We start from the raw sequence: 25,394 nt of genomic DNA, 5'->3' as shown, positions 1-25,394 counted from the left end.
AACAGTGAATACAAACACACCACTCAACTCATTCAAGGGCCAGTTAGCAAACAGTGAATACAAACACACCACTCAAATCATTCAAGGGCCATGCAGTTAGCAAACAGTGAATACAAACACACCACTCAAATCATTCAAGGGCCAGTTAGCAAACAGTGAATACAGACACACCACTCAAAATCATTCAAGGACCATGCAGTTAGCAAACAGTGAATACAAACACACCACTCAAATCATTCAAGGGCCAGTTAGCAAACAGTGAATACAGACACACCACTCAAATCATTCAAGGACCATGCAGTTAGCAAACAGTGAATACAAACACACCACTCAAATCATTCAAGGGCCAGTTAGCAAACAGTGAATACAAACACACCACTCAAATCATTCAAGGACCATGCAGTTAGCAAACAGTGAATACAAACACACCACTCAAATCATTCAAGGGCCAGTTAGCAAACAGTGAATACAGACACACCACTCAAATCATTCAAGGACCATGTAGTTAGCAAACAGTGAATACAAACACACCACTCAAATCATTCAAGGGCCATGCAGTTAGCAAACAGTGAATACAAACACACCACTCAAATCATTCAAGGGCCATGCAGTTAGCAAACAGTGAATACAAACACACCACTCAAATCATTCAAGGGCCATGTAGTTAGCAAACAGTGAATACAAACACACCACTCAAATCATTCAAGGGCCATGCAGTTAGCAAACAGTGAATACAAACACACCACTCAAATCATTCAAGGGCCAGTTAGCAAACAGTGAATACAAACACACCACTCAAAATCATTCAAGGGCCAGTTAGCAAACAGTGAATACAAACACACCACTCAAATCATTCAAGGGCCAGTTAGCAAACAGTGAATACAAACACACCACTCAAATCATTCAAGGGCCAGTTAGCAAACAGTGAATACAAACACACCACTCAAATCATTCAAGGGCCAGTTAGCAAACAGTGAATACAAACACACCACTCAAATCATTCAAGGGCCAGTTAGCAAACAGTGAATACAAACACACCACTCAAATCATTCAAGGGCCATGCAGTTAGCAAACAGTGAATACAAACACACCACTCAAATCATTCAAGGGCCAGTTAGCAAACAGTGAATACAAACACACCACTCAAATCATTCAAGGGCCATGCAGTTAGCAAACAGTGAATACAGACACACCACTCAAATCATTCAAGGGCCATGCAGTTAGCAAACAGTGAATACAAACACACCACTCAAATCATTCAAGGGCCATGCAGTTAGCAAACAGTGAATACAAACACACCACTCAAATCATTCAAGGGCCAGTTAGCAAACAGTGAATACAAACACACCACTCAAAATCATTCAAGGGCCAGTTAGCAAACAGTGAATACAAACACACCACTCAAATCATTCAAGGTCCAGTTAGCAAACAGTGAATACAAACACACCACTCAAAATCATTCAAGGGCCATGTAGTTAGCAAACAGTGAATACAAACACACCACTCAAATCATTCAAGGGCCAGTTAGCAAACAGTGAATACAAACACACCACTCAAATCATTCAAGGGCCAGTTAGCAAACAGTGAATACAAACACACCACTCAAATCATTCAAGGGCCATGTAGTTAGCAAACAGTGAATACAAACACACCACTCAAATCATTCAAGGGCCAGTTAGCAAACAGTGAATACAAACACACCACTCAAATCATTCAAGGGCCATGTAGTTAGCAAACAGTGAATACAAACACACCACTCAAATCATTCAAGGGCCATGCAGTTAGCAAACAGTGAATACAAACACACCACTCAAATCATTCAAGGGCCATGCAGTTAGCAAACAGCCAAGAAGTAACGTGACTTACATGGATGGGGTCAAAGTATAAACACATAATGCATTGCATTCCTCAAACAGACCAGCTGACGCTCATGAACATGTTTTCTACAATCTTTTGTTTCAACTGGCTGAGAATATATACAGGTTTACGTCTTATCTCTCAAATTGGAATGGTTGCATGTATATCACATTCCTCTCAATATCAAACTCAAGCCATTTGAAGAAAGCAAGAAATCTTCAAGTGCTTCGTTGCCATGGAAAGTTAGGTGAGTGACTAGAGGCGTCAGACAAACGGACAGGTGAATACTCCAATGGCAGGATCTAAGACAACACCAACACAACAGATAACACAACAAAGTACAGGACAGATAACACAACAAACCACAGGGGCAGATAACACAACAAACCACAGGAGGGGCAGATAACATAACAAACCACAGGGGCAGATAACACAACAAACCACAGGAGTAGATTACACAACAAACCACAGGAGCAGGTAACACAACAACCCACAGGGGCAGATAACACAACAAACCACAGGAGCAGATAACACAACAAACCACAGGAGCAGATAACACAACAAACCACAGGAGCAGATAACATAACAAACCACAGGGGCAGATAACATAACAAACCACAGGGGCAGATAACACAACAAACCACAGGAGTAGATAACACAACAAACCACAGGGGCAGATAACACAACAAACCACAGGAGGGGCAGATAACACAACAAACCACAGGGGCAGATAACACAACAAACCACAGGAGTAGATAACACAACAAACCACAGGAGCAGGTAACACAACAACCCACAGGAGCAGGTAACACAACCAACCACAGGAGCAGGTAACACAACAAACCACAGGAGCAGATAACACAACAAACCACAGGAGCAGATAACACAACAAACCACAGGAGCAGATAACACAACCAACCACAGGGGCAGATAACACAACAAACCACAGGAGCAGATAACACAACCAACCACAGGGGCAGATAACACAACAAACCACAGGAGCAGATAACACAACAAACCACAGGAGCAGATAACACAACCAACCACAGGGGCAGATAACACAACCAACCACAGGGGCAGATAACACAACAAACCACAGGAGCAGATAACACAACAAACCACAGGAGCAGATAACACAACCAACCACAGGGGCAGATAACACAACAAACCACAGGAGCAGATAACACAACAAACCACAGGAGCAGATAACACAACCAACCACAGGGGCAGATAACACAACAAACCACAGGAGCAGATAACACAACAAACCACAGGAGCAGATAACACAACAAACCACAGGGGCAGATAACACAACAAACCACAGGGGCAGATAACACAACAAACCACAGGGGCAGATAACACAACAAACCACAGGGGCAGATAACACAACAAACCACAGGGGCAGATAACACAACAAACCACAGGGGCAGATAACACAACAAACCACAGGGGCAGATAACACAACAAACCACAGGGGCAGATAACACAACAAACCACAGGGGCAGGTAACACAACAACCCACAGGGGCAGATAACACAACAAACCACAGGGGCAGATAACACAACAAACCACAGGGGCAGATAACACAACAAACCACAGGGGCAGATAACACAACAAACCACAGGGGCAGATAACACAACAAACCACAGGGGCAGATAACACAACCAACCACAGGGGCAGATAACACAACAAACCACAGGGGCAGATAACACAACAAACCACAGGAGCAGATAACACAACCAACCACAGGGGCAGATAACACAACAAACCACAGGGGCAGATAACACAACAAACCACAGGGGCAGATAACACAACAAACCACAGGGGCAGATAACACAACAAACCACAGGGGCAGGTAACACAACAACCCACAGGGGCAGATAACACAACAAACCACAGGGGCAGATAACACAACAAACCACAGGGGCAGATAACACAACAAACCACAGGGGCAGATAACACAACAAACCACAGGGGCAGATAACACAACAAACCACAGGGGCAGATAACACAACCAACCACAGGGGCAGATAACACAACAAACCACAGGGGCAGATAACACAACAAACCACAGGGGCAGGTAACACAACAACCCACAGGGGCAGATAACACAACAAACCACAGGGGCAGATAACACAACAAACCACAGGAGCAGATAACACAACAAACCACAGGGGCAGATAACACAACAAACCACAGGGGCAGATAACACAACAAACCACAGGGGCAGATAACACAACCAACCACAGGGGCAGATAACACAACCAACCACAGGGGCAGATAACACAACAAACCACAGGGGCAGATAACACAACAAACCACAGGGGCAGATAACACAACAAACCACAGGAGCAGATAACACAACAAACCACAGGAGCAGATAACACAACAAACCACAGGGGCAGATAACACAACAAACCACAGGAGCAGATAACACAACAAACCACAGGGGCAGATAACACAACAAACCACAGGGGCAGATAACACAACAAACCACAGGAGCAGATAACACAACCAACCACAGGGGCAGATAACACAACAAACCACAGGGGCAGATAACACAACAAACCACAGGGGCAGATAACACAACCAACCACAGGGGCAGATAACACAACCAACCACAGGGGCAGGTAACACAACAACCCACAGGGGCAGATAACACAACAAACCACAGGAGCAGATAACACAACCAACCACAGGGGCAGATAACACAACAAACCACAGGGGCAGATAACACAACAAACCACAGGGGCAGATAACACAACCAACCACAGGGGCAGATAACACAACCAACCACAGGGGCAGATAACACAACAAACCACAGGGGCAGATAACACAACCAACCACAGGGGCAGATAACACAACAAACCACAGGGGCAGATAACACAACAAACCACAGGGGCAGATAACACAACAAACCACAGGGGCAGATAACACAACAAACCACAGGGGCAGATAACACAACAAACCACAGGGGCAGATAACACAACAAACCACAGGGGCAGATAACACAACAAACCACAGGGGCAGATAACACAACAAACCACAGGGGCAGATAACACAACAAACCACAGGGGCAGGTAACACAACAACCCACAGGGGCAGATAACACAACAAACCACAGGGGCAGATAACACAACAAACCACAGGGGCAGATAACACAACAAACCACAGGGGCAGATAACACAACAAACCACAGGGGCAGATAACACAACAAACCACAGGGGCAGATAACACAACCAACCACAGGGGCAGATAACACAACAAACCACAGGGGCAGATAACACAACAAACCACAGGAGCAGATAACACAACCAACCACAGGGGCAGATAACACAACAAACCACAGGGGCAGATAACACAACAAACCACAGGGGCAGATAACACAACAAACCACAGGGGCAGATAACACAACAAACCACAGGGGCAGGTAACACAACAACCCACAGAGGCAGATAACACAACAAACCACAGGGGCAGATAACACAACAAACCACAGGGGCAGATAACACAACAAACCACAGGGGCAGATAACACAACAAACCACAGGGGCAGATAACACAACAAACCACAGGGGCAGATAACACAACCAACCACAGGGGCAGATAACACAACAAACCACAGGGGCAGATAACACAACAAACCACAGGGGCAGATAACACAACAAACCACAGGGGCAGATAACACAACAAACCACAGGGGCAGATAACACAACAAACCACAGGGGCAGATAACACAACAAACCACAGGGGCAGATAACACAACAAACCACAGGGGCAGATAACACAACAAACCACAGGGGCAGATAACACAACCAACCACAGGGGCAGATAACACAACAAACCACAGGGGCAGATAACACAACCAACCACAGGGGCAGATAACACAACAAACCACAGGAGCAGATAACACAACAAACCACAGGAGCAGATAACACAACAAACCACAGGAGCAGATAACACAACAAACCACAGGAGCAGATAACACAACAAACCACAGGGGCAGATAACACAACAAACCACAGGGGCAGATAACACAACAAACCACAGGAGCAGATAACACAACCAACCACAGGGGCAGATAACACAACAAACCACAGGGGCAGATAACACAACAAACCACAGGGGCAGATAACACAACCAACCACAGGGGCAGATAACACAACCAACCACAGGGGCAGGTAACACAACAACCCACAGGGGCAGATAACACAACAAACCACAGGAGCAGATAACACAACCAACCACAGGGGCAGATAACACAACAAACCACAGGGGCAGATAACACAACAAACCACAGGGGCAGATAACACAACCAACCACAGGGGCAGATAACACAACCAACCACAGGGGCAGATAACACAACAAACCACAGGGGCAGATAACACAACCAACCACAGGGGCAGATAACACAACAAACCACAGGGGCAGATAACACAACAAACCACAGGGGCAGATAACACAACAAACCACAGGGGCAGATAACACAACCAACCACAGGAGCAGATAACACAACCAACCACAGGGGCAGATAACACAACAAACCACAGGAGCAGATAACACAACAAACCACAGGAGCAGATAACACAACAAACCACAGGGGCAGATAACACAACAAACCACAGGAGCAGATAACACAACAAACCACAGGGGCAGATAACACAACAAACCACAGGGGCAGATAACACAACCAACCACAGGGGCAGATAACACAACCAACCACAGGGGCAGATAACACAACAAACCATACCACAGGTCAAATCACAGTGAGGAAAAGGGACAGCACAAGAGGAAGATGTAAATAGGGACAGTTCTGTCTGTACAACCCTGATTCACGTTGTTTGGAGTTAACACAGTTGGCAAGAAATGGCCACCAGCCTGGCCCCCCAGGCAGGGACACGCCAAGCGGAAACACAAAGCAAAACTCACTTTGCCACCAACACTCACAACTGGACGCAACCTCTCAACTGCCATGGCTACTTTTGCCATGCCATGCCATGTCTGACCTCAAACACGTGTGACAGGAAGGTGTTCCACTCTCAGCACATCGGTCTGTGTGACACTCTCAATTTGAAATAGTTTCTGAAAAAAATTGTTGAATGAAGAAGGATGGAAAGAGTGAGACGCCAGAAAGCTGAAGACGAGGGAGTTTACTCCGCGTGCCGAGATCGGGTCGCCACACACATCAGCCCCGCAGCAGGCGTGTGTCGACAAACACTGGAAGGATTTTCATATGGCAGACACATGTAGGACTGTGGTTCAGAGAAGCAGCACAGACTTGTCAAAGAGCTCTAGAAAAAGTTATCCCTGTTAACATAGACGATTGAGATTTTCTCGGACGACAATCCTGTTTTGATTCCGCAAGAGATCACAGTACACTGGCAATGTTTTAAGTGAACAAACAGAAACGTTAAGATAAAAGGAGCAATGCTCACCACAAACACATAACATTTTCACCGCAGACACAAACAAAACATTCCTTGACACACATAAAACATTCCTTGACACATGCATGCCTGCCCATCATCCGCCCAGCCAATCACAGCTGGCCACTCAGATATTGGCACAATCAGCATCCACCACTGGCTGGTAAGTTTAACAATGATTGACAGAATTACCATTAAAACCACACCCCTTTATGTCTGTCTAATCAGCATCTACCACTGGCTGATCAGTTTCACAATGATTGACAGAAACACCGTTAATAACATCCCCTATGTCTGTCCAATCAGCATCCACCAATGGCTGATCAGTTTCACAATGATTGACAGAAACACCGTTAATAACATCCCTTATGTCTGTCCAATCAGCATCCACCACTGGCTGATGAGTTTCACAATAATTGACAGAAACAGGGCGGGGATGTAGCTCAGTCGGTCGCGCGCTGGATTTGTATCCAGTTGGCCGCTGTCAGCGTGAGTTCGTCCCCACGTTCGGCGAGAGATTTATTTCTCAGAGTCAACTTTGTGTGCAGACTCTCCTCGGTGTCCGAACACCCCCGTGTGTACACGCAAGCACAAGACCAAGTGCGCACGAAAAAGATCCTGTAATCCATGTCAGAGTTCGGTGGGTTATAGAAACACGAAAATACCCAGCATGCTTCCTCCGAAAACGGCGTATGGCTGCCTAAATGGCGGGATAAAAAAAGGTCATACACGTAAAATTCCACTCGTGCAAAAAACACGAGTGTACGTGGGAGTTTCAGCCCACGAACGCAGCAGCAGCATTGTCAGAAACACCGTTAGCCACACCCATCGGCCACACCCCTTCTGTCTGTCCAATCAGCATCCATCACTCGCTCAACCGACTCACAATGTTTGATACAAATGCGTTCATCTCTCCCCTGTACGCCTGTCCGTTCAGCGTCCACCATTGGCTAATTTTCATATAAGAGCGAGCTTGACAATGATTGACAGTCACGCCATCGTCTACATCAGGGTCCACCGTTGGCAATGTGGGCGTGAGATTTGCGGTGAGTGACAGAGGCACCGTGAGCGGCCCCCTCCCCTTCCTTGTGCTTGTTTCTGTGGCGGGGGCGGTGTTGATGAAGGGGCTGGGGGGTGTGGGGGTGTTGGGGGGCGTGGGGGTGCTTGTGCGAGGCGTGCAGCCCCACCTTCTGGTACTTCATGAATTCCTCCAGCTGTGAGACGGGGACGTAGCGGTAGTGGCCGTGGTCCGCGTGGCACCAGTTGATCCACACGCACCCCAGCAACAGCAGCGCCGCCACCACCGCCACCACCACCCCCGCCACCACCAGGCTCCGCCGCTCCACGTGCAGGATCAGAGACTCCCGCAGCTCTGGGGACAGACAGGGACAACCGTCAGTCAGCATTTATATTTCAGCATCAATAACGACAGTGGAACGTACCCCCCTTTCAAGACTCGCCCATTTAAGACTTCCCCCTTTTTAAGACCTGGATTTTAAAGATTTTCTGTTCATAATTTCTGTAAATTTACCTCCACTTTAAGACTACCTTTTTTAAAGGCCTGATTTCCTCAGGTTTTAAGAGGTCTTAAACAGGAAGTTGCACTGTACCAGCATTAGCTTTTCAACTTTCTCTCAGGGGGACGGAGAGGGACAGCACAAATAACAGCTATCGTGTTTTCAGCGTGGCGATAGAGTCCGATATTTTGACAAGAACAAGTATGATACACAGATGAAGACAATGGCAGTAAAATGCCAAATTACTTTATTACCTCATTAACATTTTGCATATTTAATGGACTAAGCATAAATAATGTGTCAACGCCAAGAAGCAGACAGGCGATGAACTCACCACCACCCGCACCCCGCCTTCAGCTTCTCCATGACCTGCCTGGACGGTAACAATCATAACACACACAGGACGAACCGGATGAGGGACTCGTTCCTCCCGATGGCTGAACGACTCTACAACCAGTCCCTGTGAATGTGATACATGTAGTATACTAAATAGACTGAGTGCTATGAAATGTTACTGTGAGGACTATGGGTGATGTGAACTGTGCTGCGAGGACTATGGGTGATGCGAACTGTGACTGCGGAAGGACAATGAGTGCTGTGAACTGTGCTACGTATAGGGAGGGTGGGGTATGATGTAATGTCATTTGTGATAATGTATGGGGGTTATGATGTAATGTATATATGGATGATGATGTATTCTGTGTCGATTGTGAATGTATGGTGGGGTGGGGGGGGGTACGATGTAATTTTATGAACGATGATGTACTTGGTGTTTGATAGTGTATGATTGTTTGTTAGTTGTAGATATAGTACGATGTCTGATGTTGTAATGTTTGTGCGTGTGTTATAATGCAATATGTTATGATGTAATGTATGATGATGTATTCGGTGCATGATAGTGGAGGTATGTTTGTTAGTTGTAGATCTAGTACGATGTTTGAGGTTTTAATGTTTGTGCGGGTGTTATAATGCAATATGTAGCCGTATGAGTATGAGGGTTCCAGTGTATGAGTTGTACATGGCCGGGTGCTAGAGTGCTGCATGAATGAGTATAAGTGCATGTGGAGCTGTATAACTGGGTGAATTGTGGGTTGCGTACGTCCGAGGGGCACATGTAGCCTGTGTGTCTGAAGTAGTGGGTATGTTGCATAAGGGTGTGCTAATATTGAACTTCAGTTGTGTTTTGTAAATGTCTATGTATCAGTGTATCATGTCTTGCCACACACATGCCAAATTTCCTTGCATTGATGAGGACAATAAAACTTCTTGTATCTTGTATCTTGTATCTTGGAGAGTACATAAGCGCTCTTTTTTGTTTATTGAGGATTTCTGTGAAGGACTCACCACCAGGCAGTGATATAACACACACAGGGACTCACCACCAGACAGTGATATAACACACACAGGGACTCACCACCAGACAGTGATATAACACACACAGGGACTCACCACCAGACAGTGATATAACACACACAGGGACTCACCACCAGACAGCGATATAACACACACAGGGACTCACCACCAGACAGTGATATAACACACACAGGGACTCACCACCAAACAGCGATATAACACACACAGGGACTCACCACCAGACAATGATATAACACACACAGGGACTCACCACCAGACAGTGATATAACACACACAGGGACTCACCACCAGACAGTGATATAACACGCACAGGGACTCACTACCAGACAGTGATATAACACACACAGGGACTCACCACCAGACAGTGATATAACACACACAGGGACTCACCACCAGACAGTGATATAACACACACAGGGACTCACCACCAGACAGCGATATAACACACACAGGGACTCACCACCTGGCAGCGATATAACACACACAGGGACTCACCACCAGACAGCGATATAACACACACAGGGACTCACCACCTGGCAGCGATATAACACACACAGGGACTCACCACCAGACAGCGATATAATACACACAGGGACTCACCACCAGACAGTGATATAACACACACAGGGGCTCACCACCAGACAGCGATATAACACACACAGGGACTCACCACCAGACAGCGTTATAACACACACAGGGACTCACCACCAGACAGCGATATAACACACACAGGGACTCACCACCAGACAGTCATATAACACACACAGGGACTCACCACCAGACAGTGATATAACACACACAGGGACTCACCATCAGACAGTGATATAACACACACAGGGACTCACCACCAGACAGTGATATAACACACACAGGGACTCACCACCAGACAGCAATATAACACACACAGGGACTCACCACCAGACAGCGCGCAATATAACACAAACACGGGACTCACCACCAGACAATGATATAACACACACAGGGACTCACCACCAGACAGTGATATAACACACACAGGGACTCAACACCAGACAGTGATATAACACACACAGGGACTCACCACCAGGCAGTGATATAACACACACAGGGACTCACCACCAGACAGTGATATAACACACACAGGGACTCACCACCAGACAGTGATATAACACACACAGGGACTCACCACCAGACAGTGATATAACACACACAGGGATTCACCACCAGACAGTGATATAACACACACAGGGACTCACCACCAGGCAGCGATATAACACACACAGGGACTCACCACCAGACAGTGATATAACACACACAGGGACTCACCACCAGACAGTGATATAACATACACAGGGACTCACCACCAGTGACACACAGGGACTCACCACCAGACAGTGATATAACACACACAGGGACTCACCACCAGACAGTGATATAACACACACATGGACTCACCACCAGACAGTTATATAACACACACAGGGACTCACCACCAGACAGTGATATAACACACACAGGGACTCACCACCAGACAGTGATATAACACACACAGGGACTCACCACCAGACAGTGATATAACACACACAGGAAAGCCAGACAGACTAAGGAACTCACCGCCAGGCAGTGATATAACACACACAGGGACTTACCACCGGGCAGAGCTTTGAGCTCCTCCATGACCTCGCTGGGCAGCGCCTTGAGATTATCCATCATCTTGGAGTGCATCACCATGTCCATGATGTCATGCATCTTGTCCTCAAAGCTCTCGCTCGCCCCACCCCCGCCACTCGCCCCGCCCCCAGCCCGCTGACACCCGTCCCCCTCCTCTCCATCCTGAAACACACACACACAAGTTTATTGTTTGTTCAATGTTTCTTATTCTCACTTATTGGTCAGTGTAGCTGTCTTCTGTACAATGCGAAAAGTATGTATGTAGAGGAAACAAAAAAATCCAAAAACTGGATTGATTGAACATTGGAATTTTCTTCTTGGAGCCCTGTGACATCAGAATCCGACTTTTAGTCACATTTAGGCAGATAGCCGAGACTACAAAAGAGTGCCTGTTTGTGTATGTTCAATTGCAAAAAATACAAGTCGCGTAAGGCGAAAACTACATTTAGTCAAGCTGTGGAACTCACAGAATGAAACTGAACGTAGTCCACCGCTAGTGCAAAAGGCAGTGAAAGTGACGAGCCTGTTTGGTGCGGTAGCGGTTGCGCTGTGCTTCATAGCACGCTTTACTGTACCTCTCTTCGTTTTAACTTTCTGAGCGTGTTTTTAATCCAAACATATCATATCTATATGTTTTTGGAATCAGGAACCGACAAGGAATAAGATGAAATAGTTTTTAAAACGATTTCGGAAATTTAATTTTAATCATAATTTTTATATAGATCTTTAATTTTCAGAGCTTGTTTTTAATCCAAATATAACATATTTATATGTTTTTGGAATCAGAAAATGACGAAGAATAAACGTAAATTTGGATCGTTTTATAAAAATGTTTTTTTTTTTTACAATTTTCAGATTTTTAATGACCAAAGTCATTAATTAATTTTTAAGCCACCAAACTGAAATGCAATACCGAAGTCCGGCCTTCGTCGAAGATTGCTTGGCCAAAATTTCAATCAATTTGATTGAAAAATGAGGGTGTGACAGTGCCGCCTCAACTTTTACAAAAAGCCGGATATGTCAGACGTCATTAAAGACATTTATCGAAAAAAAGAAAAAAACGTCCGGGGATATCATTCCCAGGAACTCTCATGTCAAATGTCATAAAGATCGGTCCAGTAGTTTAGTCTGAATCGCTCTACACACACACACAGACAGACAGACACACACTGTGACACACACACACATACACCACGACCCTCGTCTCGATTCCCCCTCTATGTTAAAACATTTAGTCAAAACTTGACTAAATGTAAAAAGGATTTGTAACTGAAACTGATTGATGTATAACAGTAATTGGTATTTATGTGACATTTTACACAGATCTCCACAGTCATTCTGCACCTTGACTGTTGGCGCGGCCTTGGACAAAATGTGTAAAATGTCATATTTTGGTCAGAAATATAAATAACATCCCATGACCTCCCTTCTTTGTCTCTGTAAATGTACTCTAGGTATATTTCTTGTATTTCCATTGTTCTCTTGTTACATCTATGATGTAACTATTACTATTGCACTCTTATAACACATAAAATAGTGGATAAATAAGGGTGCACAAAATACATCATAGCTGGCTCTACTTTCTGTCGTCCTTGACATTCCAAAATGCACATGTACCTGTCGACCGGATGTGCAAAGGGTTACCACGCTTTTGAGAACTTGCGCGAGAGTCGTTCACTGTGCAGCTGAGTTTTAGTCTCGACTTGTCGAGACTATCATCACAGCGTCATAGATTCCATGACGTTTGTCGTGCATCGCGTCGCGTCATATTATGGGGACGTAATCTGTTATGTTTCCTTTTATTCGTAGTTCTCTTGTGATCAACATGACAAGCCGTATGTGTTTGAGTGTGTGTGCTCGTGCTCTCAACTAAAACAGAAGTCAAACTAGCAATCGTTAAAAACCCAGTCCGTCCGACCAGCACTGCTATGTTCAGGCTATGCTCATGTGAAGTTACAGCGTGCCCGGTACACACGCCCTTATCGGTACATCATCGACTACGATTGTTCTCTGGACAAGCTGTTTAATGCATTTTGCGAGTATGTCTAGCTCTTCTGCGGTGCAGTAGGCCCTAGAGACAATGAAGGTGTCCAAGATCTCAGGAAATGCGTGTGTAACCACTACGTATTCAGTCAAATCCGTGTAAGAGGCTTTCAACTGACGGGGACAACCATGCCACCATTATGCACCGACTTGACATAGATCAACAGACGTGCCTTCAGAATAAGGTATGTGCAGAGGTGCCTCATCTGAACAGACAACTAAAGCTTGATGTTTCCGTCACACTTTGTCTTTTAGATCTTCATGGGATATACAGGTTACAACACTCGTGATTTTTTATATGGCTTGCGCTCGGAAGCGAGAGGTTGCGTGTTCGACCCTGGGTCAGGCCGCAATTTTCTCCCCCCTTTCCTAACCTAGGTGGTGGTTCAAGTGCTAGTCTTTCGGATGAGACGAAAAACCGAGGTCCCTTCGTGTACACTACATTGGGGTGTGCACGTTAAAGATCCCACGATTGACAAAAGGGTCTTTCCTGGCAAAATTGTATAGGCATAGATAAAAATGTCCACCAAATACCCGTTTGACTTGGAATAAAGGCCGTGAAGGATGAATGCTCGCCTAACAGGCTACTGAGCTTTACTGGCCGATGTGAATGCGTTATATATTGTGTGTAAAAAATGTCTGTTTGTCTGTCTGTCTGTAAAAAATTCCATTTCAAACGGCAGAAATTAATATGTAAGCGCCTAGGGCTATATCTAGATTAGGCGCATAAAAATGATCACAATAATAATAATAATGGCTTGTATTTCAGTCAAGACCCAGCAGGAATATCAAAGGGACTCACTCGCCAGAGGCTCGTGAGTCCCTTGATATTCATCCGCTGGGTCTTGACTGAAATACAAGCCATATACAAAACCACTCGTGTTGTAACCTCTATATATAATATCTGTTCCATCATTTTCAATGTCAAATCCAAGTTTCATCACAATCTTCTACTCACTGTAATGCTTGTCTGTCATACCTATGGGGTTGGCAAAGAATGTACTCTGATGCAATTGTGTTGGGTTAAGGTTAGGGTCAGCTGATTAAAGAATGAGCACGTGTATAAAATGATCACCATGTCAATCTTTTAATAGCACAGCTCACCTTTCACTGATCCCACTTACAGGCTGCTGATAACTGACAAAGCAACTGCAGCTTGTCATCAGTGAACAACATGTATCAGCTAGTACAGTGGAGTCCAGCTATAACGAACCTGGGTATAACGAAATCCCGCTTTTAACGAACTGCCATTGATTTCCCGGCAGACAGCCTTCTATTTCTTACTTGTTACTTACCGGCTACAACGAACCTTTTGAACTCATTTGCATAACGAACCCCTCTTATAACAAACACGTTTTCATCACCCCAGAGCCGTTTTGTCTCTAAAAGTCACAAGGCTACAACGAACTGATGTCAATAATTGTCTCCAAAGACAAAAATACACAAAAATACACAAACACAAGTGCACATCGCGTGATGAGCGAACTCTGAAAAAACTAACTGCGGGAGGTGCACAGATCGAACCAAAACCGAAAGTTGTGGTGACGTCATGACATTTTGCGATGTACGTCAGCGAAGCTCGTGCACATGTGGTCTGTCTTACTAAAAACAATGGCTGACGAACATGGTTTCGAAATCTGGAACTGTTTTTTTGTTTTCTCCGATCCGTGACCGAGTGACGCGATATAGAACCACGCGTTCATTTGAATCAATACTCTCCTCAGGCAGTGAAGTCTTCTAAATTGCCCAACACTGTGGACAGTCCGGAGTGCAGTTATGTCCCATGAATGAGCGAGTCAAAGTTTTATCGTGAAAACTGACGCTTTTCTTGCACCTCCCGCTGTTAGTTTGCTAGAGCTCTCTATGGATTATATTATGAAGCTGTTGAAAACATGCAGAGATTGTACTCTCCAAGGAAAGATCGATGGGACGATCATTTGAAGGTGAGTGGGAAAACTTGTCTTGAGGCCATTTAGGGTTGAAAACTCTACAGCGAATTACTGATATAACGAACTAAAATGTATCTCCCTTGAGATCGATTCGTTGTACCCGGACTCCACTGTACAGATCGAGATAGCAAAATATAGCACTGCCAGGTCTAGGGCTAAGTAGATCAACAGGTCAAGTGGTGGAGTGGTGAAGAAAAGGGAGTATTTAGTGCTCTGTGAACCCTGCAATCACCAAGTTTGAATGGCCTTTGAACAATTTTTGTTGACATCATGCATGCACGCATTTCCCCTGAAACTATCCTGTCACTTGAAAAGCTCAACTGCTTTCATTCTAACATCTTTGCAGACAGTAATTCAATCATTCCAAAGTGACAAAAACATGTGTGGCACATATGAGTGAGCTTAAAATGTCCTTGTAACCCTCAAATAGTTCTTAATAAAGTAATGACCTGAAATAGAAACAAAAAACCATGGCTTCAGCCGTTAGCGTGCCGAAGTGATGTACACGGACAGGATTTCAGCATGTGTTTGTGTCTGTATCGCTTACTCACTCGACTGGAGTATAAGTCAGAGTAAACCAATCCCGTGATAATTTTGGGAAAAGTCGTTATAAGTCCTCGTATGGTCGACGGTCGTATGTCGTATTAGAGAGGGGGACGTAATATGGAGGTGAGAAATACTAAGACAAAGAAGGAGAAAAAATCCGTCAGAGAAAAGTCGGTCGTAATATTGAGGGACCCGTAAAAGAGAGGGGTCGTAAAGGGAGGTACCACTGTACGTATTATCAAATGTACCCCTAATTTAAGACTCTCTCCTTTTTGGCTCACGTAAGTGTAGCCTATGCGATCGTAACTTTGTCTGTCTGTGCGTGTGTGTGTGTGTGCGTGTGTGCGTGTGTATGTCTGTGGTAGAAACTTTAACATTTCGTCATTTGAAGACGTCACATTATGACGTAAGAGGGTTAGACGTCACGCGAAGGAATTACTGAAAGTCTCGGTCATTGTTATTTTGAGCGGGCCGAGACTAGTTGGCAGTCGTGTCCCTGTAAGTTACAGGCTACATGCAGACAGACAGATCTAGATCTAGTGTCTCGCTTTCTTGTACAGTGTCACCTATGCTTACTGTGTGTGTGTATGTGTGACGGAGTGATTTAAGTTTGTGTTACTGTTTGTCGATTTCTTACGTGAGCCTTGAAGGCTTCGCCTCTTGTTAAGACATGGTTTTCTCAGATTTTGTTTAGGTCCTAAAAGGGAGGTTGCACTGCAGAGTGTACTAGCCTGACTATACCCAAGGTAAATCAAATCAGCTAGGCGAGGGCACACAGTGAGACCTTTACCTGTTCTCCGCACAGAAACAGCAAGACAGGCAGGAACATGGTTGACGTTGTGTCGATCGCTCAGTCTCTCACACACACACACACGCTGTCTCTGTTTTCACGTCCCAGTCTACACAGCCCTATAGTTGCTGCCATGTGGTCCTGGCTTGGCTCCTCTCTCTGTTCACACCTGGGCTATCTGGCTTGGCTCCACTCTCTGGGTGTCACACCTGGGCTACCTGGCAGGTGGGACTGTACCTATAGGTATGACAGGTAGACAGCTGTTTCCTGCAGCAGTTACGTCCCTTTCTCCTGGGCTTTGGATGATGAAAGTCTCTCCTTGACACTGGGGTTGCCTGCACACAGTGAGGCGGTCTGTTCAATTCATTTTTATCACTGATCTGTTTGAAGAGGGACACAAAGAATGCAAACACACAGTAAGGCTGAGTCATGTCATTTCTCATCACTGATTTGTTTGAAGAGAGATGACGAATTTGTATCCAACAAACCAGGACAGATTATTATCCACTCAGCTGTGTCATTGACATAAGGAAGCTGTCGATAGATGCCTGCCTGGTATAAAGCAATAACGATCACAGCCCTCTACAATAATGCACTGTCAGTCATGGTGCAATTTTTCAACACACCACGGCCTTCTCTCAATCCATCAACAAGTACCATGTGAATATGAGCGCTCCTTAGCTAAACCATCATTTCAATTTTTATACAAGCAGAACACCACATTTTCCTGCTGACAGGGAGAATTGTGACATATATTCTGAAATGACAGTGGAACCATCTATGTGCCTGTCCTGTTCATCTGAAATGAAAATAAATCAATCTCCATAAATATGAAGAAAGAAAGACATACAACAAAAAGTGTGCAGATAACACCTGTTAAAAATAATATATACAAAACATACAAGAGAATGTATCTGTGTGGCCCACCTTTCCGTTCACTAAACCAGCATCCACTGACTGAACACACACACAAATCCACAGAGGTGAGAGTACACAGCTGTGACCTAACAACACTCTACACTAGCTGTCATAACAAGCTGTGACAGTCTGTTTCACTCACTGTATCAATTACTGTACTTTGCTTTCTAATCACACACACACAGGACACGCAGCAGGACACATGCTGTGGCTCACATACCACAGGCTAGCTCTCTGCACAAATCACAAATGGTCATACAGTGGAACCCCCTCTTAAGACCTCAGACATTCCAAGAAAATCAGGTCCTAAAAAGGAAGGAGTCTTCAAATGGGGAAACATTTGCAGAGGTTAATTATCATTTGCAGAGGTTATAACATGAAATCTGAAGAAGCAAGGTCTTAAAAGGGAGTAAGTGTTAAAGTTCCACTGTCACTCTACACAGCCTACTACAGGTAACAGCGGCACGACACTGTCACTCTACACAGCCTACTACAGGTAACAGCGGCACGACACTGTCACTCTACACAGCCAGTACTACAGGTAACAGCGGCACCACACTGTCACTCTACACAGCCTACTACAGGTAACAGCGGCACGAGACTGTCACTCTACACAGCCTACTACAGGTAACAGCGGCAAGACACTGTCACTCTACACAGCCAGCTACTACAGGTAACAGCGGCACGACACTGTCACTCTACACAGCATACTACTGGTAACAGCGGCACGACACTGTCACTCTACACAGCATACTACAGGTAACAGCAGCACGAAACTGTCACTATACACAGCCTACCACAGGTAACAGCGGCACCACACTGTCACTCTATACAGCCTACTACAGGTAACAGCGGCACGACACTGTCACTCTACACAGCCTACTACAGGTAACAGCGGCACGACACTGTCACTCTACACAGCCTACTACAGGTAACAGCGGCACCACACTGTCACTCTACACAGCCTACTACAGGTAACAGCAGCACGACACTGTCACTCTACACAGCCTACTACAGGTAACAGCGGCACGACACTGTCACTCTACACAGCCTACTACAGGTAACAGCGGCACCACACTGTCACTCTACACAGCCTACTACAGGTAACAGCGGCACGACACTGTCACTCTACACAGCCTACTGCAGGTAACAGCGGCACGACACTGTCACTCTACACAGCCTACTACAGGTAACAGCGGCACGACACTGTCACTCTACACAGCATACTACTGGTAACAGCGGCACGACACTGTCACTCTACACAGCATACTACAGGTAACAGCGGCACGACACTGTCACTCTACACAGCCTACTACAGGTAACAGCGGCACGACACTGTCACTCTACACAGCCTACTACACGTAACAGCGGCACGACACTGTCACTCTACACAGCATACTACAGGTAACAGCGGCACCACACTGTCACTCTACAGCATACTACAGGTAACAGCGGCACGACACTGTCACTCTACACAGCCTACTACAGGTAACAGCGGCACGACACTGTGACAATAAAGTGACATGCACGTTCCACTGCTGACTGCATGAAAGATGACATTCATTATTGCCGCTTGATCAACTGCCTTGTGTTACATCACAGGTCACCAGAGTGACCTATCCATGGGGGCAAAGTCAGGTGTGATGTGTGACCTTTACTTGTACTTGTACTTACTTGTACTTGCGCGACATTGTAGGTTTATAGAAAACCTGTTCGCCGATCTTGGTATGAAAAAATAAGCTGCTGTGCGTGGGCTCTAGCATTGGCAGCTTGGGATGTATTGAGGTGTAACGAATGTCGTCTCACAACGTGCGTGCTCGTCCTTGGCGGTCAAGAAAGCCGTCGCGATCATTGCGCAGACGACACTTCTAGACCGCCAATATTTTTTTGTGCGCATCACGTGCTCCACATAAATCGGCCGGAAACGAAGCAATTGGGAAACCTGGATATATTCCCAGTAGAGTTCTTTGAACTTTGAACTATCAGTGTTTCACAAACAACTAGGATGGGAATCAAACTAGGTAATACCATGGCTAAACATAACTCCTACCTAGCTCCAATGTCCAGCACATGTATGATATTGATAGGCAAACATCATTCATACCTGACCTAATATAACCTTTCATGTACCTTGTTCTGTACTCAAGCCAATGATAACCCCACCACACATCCACACCAAAGGCACCTGACGCATGCCTCCATCATTCTGCTCTCCACACAACGTCTCTCACAGTGTCACACCACTGATACATGAAAGCAAGGGGGAAAAAGAGGTTGAAAACCATTCCACAGAAGAAAGACATCAACCTTCACAAGTCTTTAATGGCTGATGTAAAACCTTCATAGTAATCATTTTAGCAGCAAGCTTCCATCCAAGAATTATACCTGTATAGCTGCGCGTGACTCCAACATGCACACTTGATGTTTGTTAACCAACACCTGAGCAATGTTTGCAAGCGCCTGTAGCTGAGAAGTAGGATAAGCTATAGGGGCAAAGTTCAAGGCAGATTGTCAACACAGTGTACTTTACTGTCAGGTCAGCCAACATGATGAACTGTATTACAAACACAGCCAAAATTAGAGCCTTTCAATTTTAAACCATGATGGACTTGCAATATGCTAGGCTTCCGTTGGTTCCTGTCACCTTGCTGCAAGCGGAGAGAATTAACACAGATCTTCATCCGGCTATTGCATCATTTACAGCCTGGTCAATTGTTCTTGCACTCAACTACAGCCTCAGTCAATATCATGGTTCTACTCACGATAGTTCCAATGGTCAAAACTCATCTTTCACAACAGCACTTGAGACAATTCCCTTTCCTACTTGTCTAGCTGTTTGGAGAGGAAACCAAAGGGCAGACACCTGTCTTAACAGAATGAGTTCAAACTCAAAGTCAGCAACAAAACTAAAATCATATTATACAGAAAGATTCTGTATCTCAAGAACAACACTGGTGTCAATGCTGTCACGACAGTTTGATCATGATCTCATAGTTATTCAGTGGAACGTCCCGTTTAATACCCCCCAATTTAAGACTCCCTGCCTATTAAGACCGTGTTTTTTCTGACTTTTCATAACCTCTTTAAATTTAATAATAATAATAATAATAATGCAAACTTTTATAGCGCTATTCTAGAAAAATGTCTACTCTTAGCGCTTTACAATACATACATCGACCAAGCATACTATACACGCACAGGCAAAGAAACCGACCAAACATAACCAACAAACTATACATGCACAGGCAAAGAAAGCGACCAAACATACAATACACGCACAGGCAAGATAACGACCAAACATAAACAAACATACTATGACAAAACATAACCAACATACTATACGCGCGCAGGCAAAGAGAACAATCAGCACATGTAATAATTACTGACAACTAATAATGCAGGCATACAATGACAGTCCAATACACAGCCTTTACCCCAATTAAGGACTCTATCCTTCCTATTTAAGCAGGGATGTTGCTTCATATATATTCATACCTATAGGACATTTAATGTCAGTAGCTCTTCAGCATCAATAGGACATTTGACCGCTTTCAGAAATTTCACTAGGACATCAGAATTGTTTCCTTTTCAAGAATGACGCTCGCCGTGTTCCCCCCTGTTTTTGACCCTAATGTAGCACAGGATGCCGTTGAATCGCCAAACGTGTTCAGCTTTTGTTGAACTTTGGCAAGACTTAGTCAGTGGGAGTTGTCTCCCATACTCCTAACTTTAATGTGCTGCAGACGGCCCAGTGTCGCCCAAACGCAAGATCCGCATTGCACAACTTCAGTGTCCCTGTACGCGAGATTGCGTGGTGGCTTGTTGAAAATGTGTATCTTGAAAGGAACATTAATGAATATCGCGCTGTCCGAAGGACTTGAGTTCTTATCGGACAATGCCAGCGCTCAGTTCAAAACGATAGGACATCTGACCGCCATGCGGCAATGTGAATCGGACATTTGAGCCTCTAAATCGGTCTATGTCCGATGTCCGACGCCTAACGACATCCCTGTTTAATACCTGATTTTCTCAGCTTTTTGGAGGTCTTAAAAGGGGGGGAGAGGGGTGGGGTGGGGGGGGGGTGGTGGTGTGTGTTCCACAGTACACCCACCCCTGAAAGTCCTAAAGTAGTTTGTCTCACTTGATTGAAATGCAACCTTACAAGTTACATGTCTTTAATCTCCTATGTCATGTTCTCTCTCTTTACAAAAACATTTCTACTACTTTAACTGTCCAGGTGACTTAATATCAAACAAACGGATCATGAAAGACACATGTATACTGGGTCTGACTTTTCATAATTAACACTAACAGGACATTAATTATAGAGACCTACAAGTACAAGCCAGTGATGGAACATGTTTATGCTATCTTCAGAGAATCAATCCCTTGTGGTGTACATTCATGAAAAAAAATCTATATTCTTTGAGTCATGTCAACTTCAACAATGACAAGTGAACAGAGATCTATAGATACTCACAGCAATTTAAGTGACACGATTCACGACAGTGTGCAGAACAAGTCACATACTTATACAAGTGTGGCAACCCGATTCCCCAGAACAGGCACAGTACAACTACATAGGTCACAACCTCAAGTGTAAGTGTTACTTGAGTAGATCACTGATTCCTTCACACTACCTGACACACTAACCCCAATTCACAACTCAACACAGGTGTAGCTCAGGTGTCTCCACCCCTACCCCTTCCGTGCCTACCCCCCCCCCCCTCCCCCCATCCCCCTCACACCCCTTGGAGTCTTTAGGTCTGCATCACTCAACTGATTCCATCGTGCAGTCTGCCTTCCCACACACACCGTGACCGTGCAGGTTTTCTCTCATTACCATACCGCTACCCGGCCTGCCCAGGCCACCCCCACACCCAACCTCGCGTGACGGAACATATAGGCTGATACCCCCTCACCTGAGGTGGGAACACCGGTAGACCTTCGGTCAATTGTTGTAACAGGTCGTCATAACAAGTGCCACTGCCAACCTGTTGCACCCAAACGTTTACATAACTTTGACCGTCAGCGTTTCCTTTTTCTTTGCGAACCTCTCCCCACTTTCTGTCTGAATTTACACTCATTGCTCTCCATACAATTAGAATAGAAATTGGCAAATGCTCAAAGTTCCCGTTACAAAATGTTGCCAGTCGGGACGATGTACGAAGTGATATTGATCAGAAGTTTGTCTCTGTTTTCGCCCTCTCATTGTGAAGGCACGCTTCGAAATCAACTGATTCGGTGAACTACAAAGCCCTTGCAGTAAAACCTTGTGGCACAGAGCGCATGTGAAAGCCACAAGCAGTTCAAAGAAGCATATCAGTTGCCATCAATGTTACACAGAAATAAATGAAAACAGAAACAAGAACTGTTTACCGACCTTTCTCTTTCACGAGTTTACCTCCGCCATAGTTACCGAGGGAGGCGACTCTTTTTGAAAATGACAACGTATGATTGTTCTGGTTACCTCCCATGCACATTCCTCTGTGGTTTGCAAGAAACATCGTTTTTCGAAGATCGCCATTTTGATATCTGAACGAGAAAAAAAAATTTCTTTTCTTGTTTCTTTTAAATTTTTTTAATTTATTGTTTCATTCTCTTTTTGCTTGTCCCGACGCTTGTTCCTTCTCCCAGTATGCCGCTCCCACGCCGCGGCCGCCCCGTCCCACAACCCACAGACAAGTAAAGAAACAGAAAAAGAAACAAAGCAAGAAACAAACAAAGAAAGAAACAAACAAACAAAACAGACAATTACATTTTTTTGTTACAACGAATTATAATAGGTAAACAAATAAACAATCTAAAGTTAAAAAACAAAACCATCAACAAACAACATAAAAACCCTCAAGTAAAGTTAACAATGATGAAATACATCTTTGAGCCGGGTAATTTACCAAGGAACTTATATAACGATTTAATTAAACGCTATAGCACTCTCGGGGGAAGAAAGTGTGACTGCAGACAGGTAAACAGTAGAGGAACTGTTCTAATTTATACTTACTCACAATGAAAATCTGTACTGCCGAGATGTTTCTGAAAAAACCCACCCACCGACAAACACGTTTAAGGCAAACCGCCGAAAACGGGCAATACTAATGGACAATTTAATAACATAAATGTTCATTAAATATTACTTTTAATAGTAATATTTAATGAACATTTATGAATCGCCCCTATTCACTAGAGCTCACGGCAATGTAGACCTACAATAGCACACACACACACACACACACACACACGTGACACACACACACACACACACACTTGATAAAATCCAGTCTACTGTTGAAATCTAGCCTTTGAAAGGGGTATTTGGCGTCTCGCCTTAAAACAAAAAGTACACTTGCCGGGTAAGTGGGGAGGGGATCGAGGGCTGCCGGAAGCCAGCCCCCCCCCCCCCCTTTTAGATCCACCCGGCACTGTAACTGCATGATGTCTAAATCGTACTCATAAATAAAGTCTGCTACTCAGTCTGACCACTGATACCAAACATAGTAAATTTGACGACTGCAATGTTTGTGTGCATTATCAATGAGAACACCAGATTTCCGACAACGGCGCGCAGTGGGACTGTATAGCTATAGCCAAGACCAGAAGTCTATCATACTAGAAGAACTCTACTGCAATTACTAGCAGTCGACACGCGGTGATTCATATGCCCTTTGACCTTTTCTTGGGGATATCCCGTACTAAAAATAGAATACGGGATTCTGGGAAAGCTGTTCAAGGGCACCCACGTACTATATTCGATTTTCAATACACGACTCAAAACCTTTGGGATAAATCAAAAAGAATAAAATACAAGAAGATAGAGTTCAGAAAAGAGAAGAAAAAAATGAAAAATTGAGATTTTTTTTTTTTTTACAAAAGTCTTGTCATTTACGGGACTCGAAACTGAGACCGCTGGCTCTGGGGGCAAACGTCTTCCCACCTTGCCATCGAGGCACACGAACTAAATGCATGAAAACTAAAACTTGAACTGCAAACATAACTTCCACGTGCCCGGGTTCTCGAATCGAGCATTTGTTGACTCGTCGGTTTCCCTGTTCAGATGTGTTTTGTAAGTTTGCATGGAAAGCAATATCAAGTAGCGATAATTCCAAGCGTCACCGACATTATGTTGTTGTTTCACTCTACGAAATGCATTGACCAATCGCCGAAAGGCACTGACGTCATTGCATGAAAGGATTTCCCTACCCAAAATCCTCTATTCTCGATGACATACAAAGGATTTTGTTAGGGAGGACGACGATCTATGGACGGTTTATTATATAAAGGGAAGCACGCGGTTAAAAACGGGCGTCGATAGAGCCAATGAACAG

At 44.8% G+C, this 25,394-nt stretch overlaps 1 protein-coding gene across 2 annotated transcripts; it reads right to left on the bottom strand.

Annotated features, from left to right (window-relative positions):
- Positions 1-6,590: 6,590 nt before the first annotated feature.
- LOC138965208 (uncharacterized) lies at positions 6,591-23,507 on the bottom strand. Of its 2 annotated transcripts, none has more exons than XM_070337341.1 (4): positions 23,453-23,507; positions 17,152-17,486; positions 11,802-11,985; positions 6,591-8,654 (listed from the first exon to the last, which is right to left on the bottom strand). In XM_070337341.1, exons 2-4 carry the CDS (start codon positions 17,188-17,190, stop codon positions 8,290-8,292), a joined length of 588 nt encoding a protein of 195 aa, XP_070193442.1. In that variant the 5' UTR covers positions 17,191-17,486; positions 23,453-23,507; the 3' UTR covers positions 6,591-8,289. The 2 variants fall into 2 exon arrangements, with proteins under 2 accessions (XP_070193442.1, XP_070193443.1); XM_070337342.1 differs by lacking the exon at positions 23,453-23,507 and adding an exon at positions 20,832-21,140.
- Between the last annotated feature and the right edge of the window lie 1,887 nt (positions 23,508-25,394).

The sequence above is a fragment of the Littorina saxatilis genome, linkage group LG4 (genome assembly GCF_037325665.1).
Source record: "Littorina saxatilis isolate snail1 linkage group LG4, US_GU_Lsax_2.0, whole genome shotgun sequence".
Lineage (NCBI taxonomy): Eukaryota > Metazoa > Mollusca > Gastropoda > Littorinimorpha > Littorinidae > Littorina > Littorina saxatilis.
The sequence above is the reverse complement of the archived record's forward strand: the minus strand, read 5'-3'. Positions and strand labels throughout refer to the sequence as shown.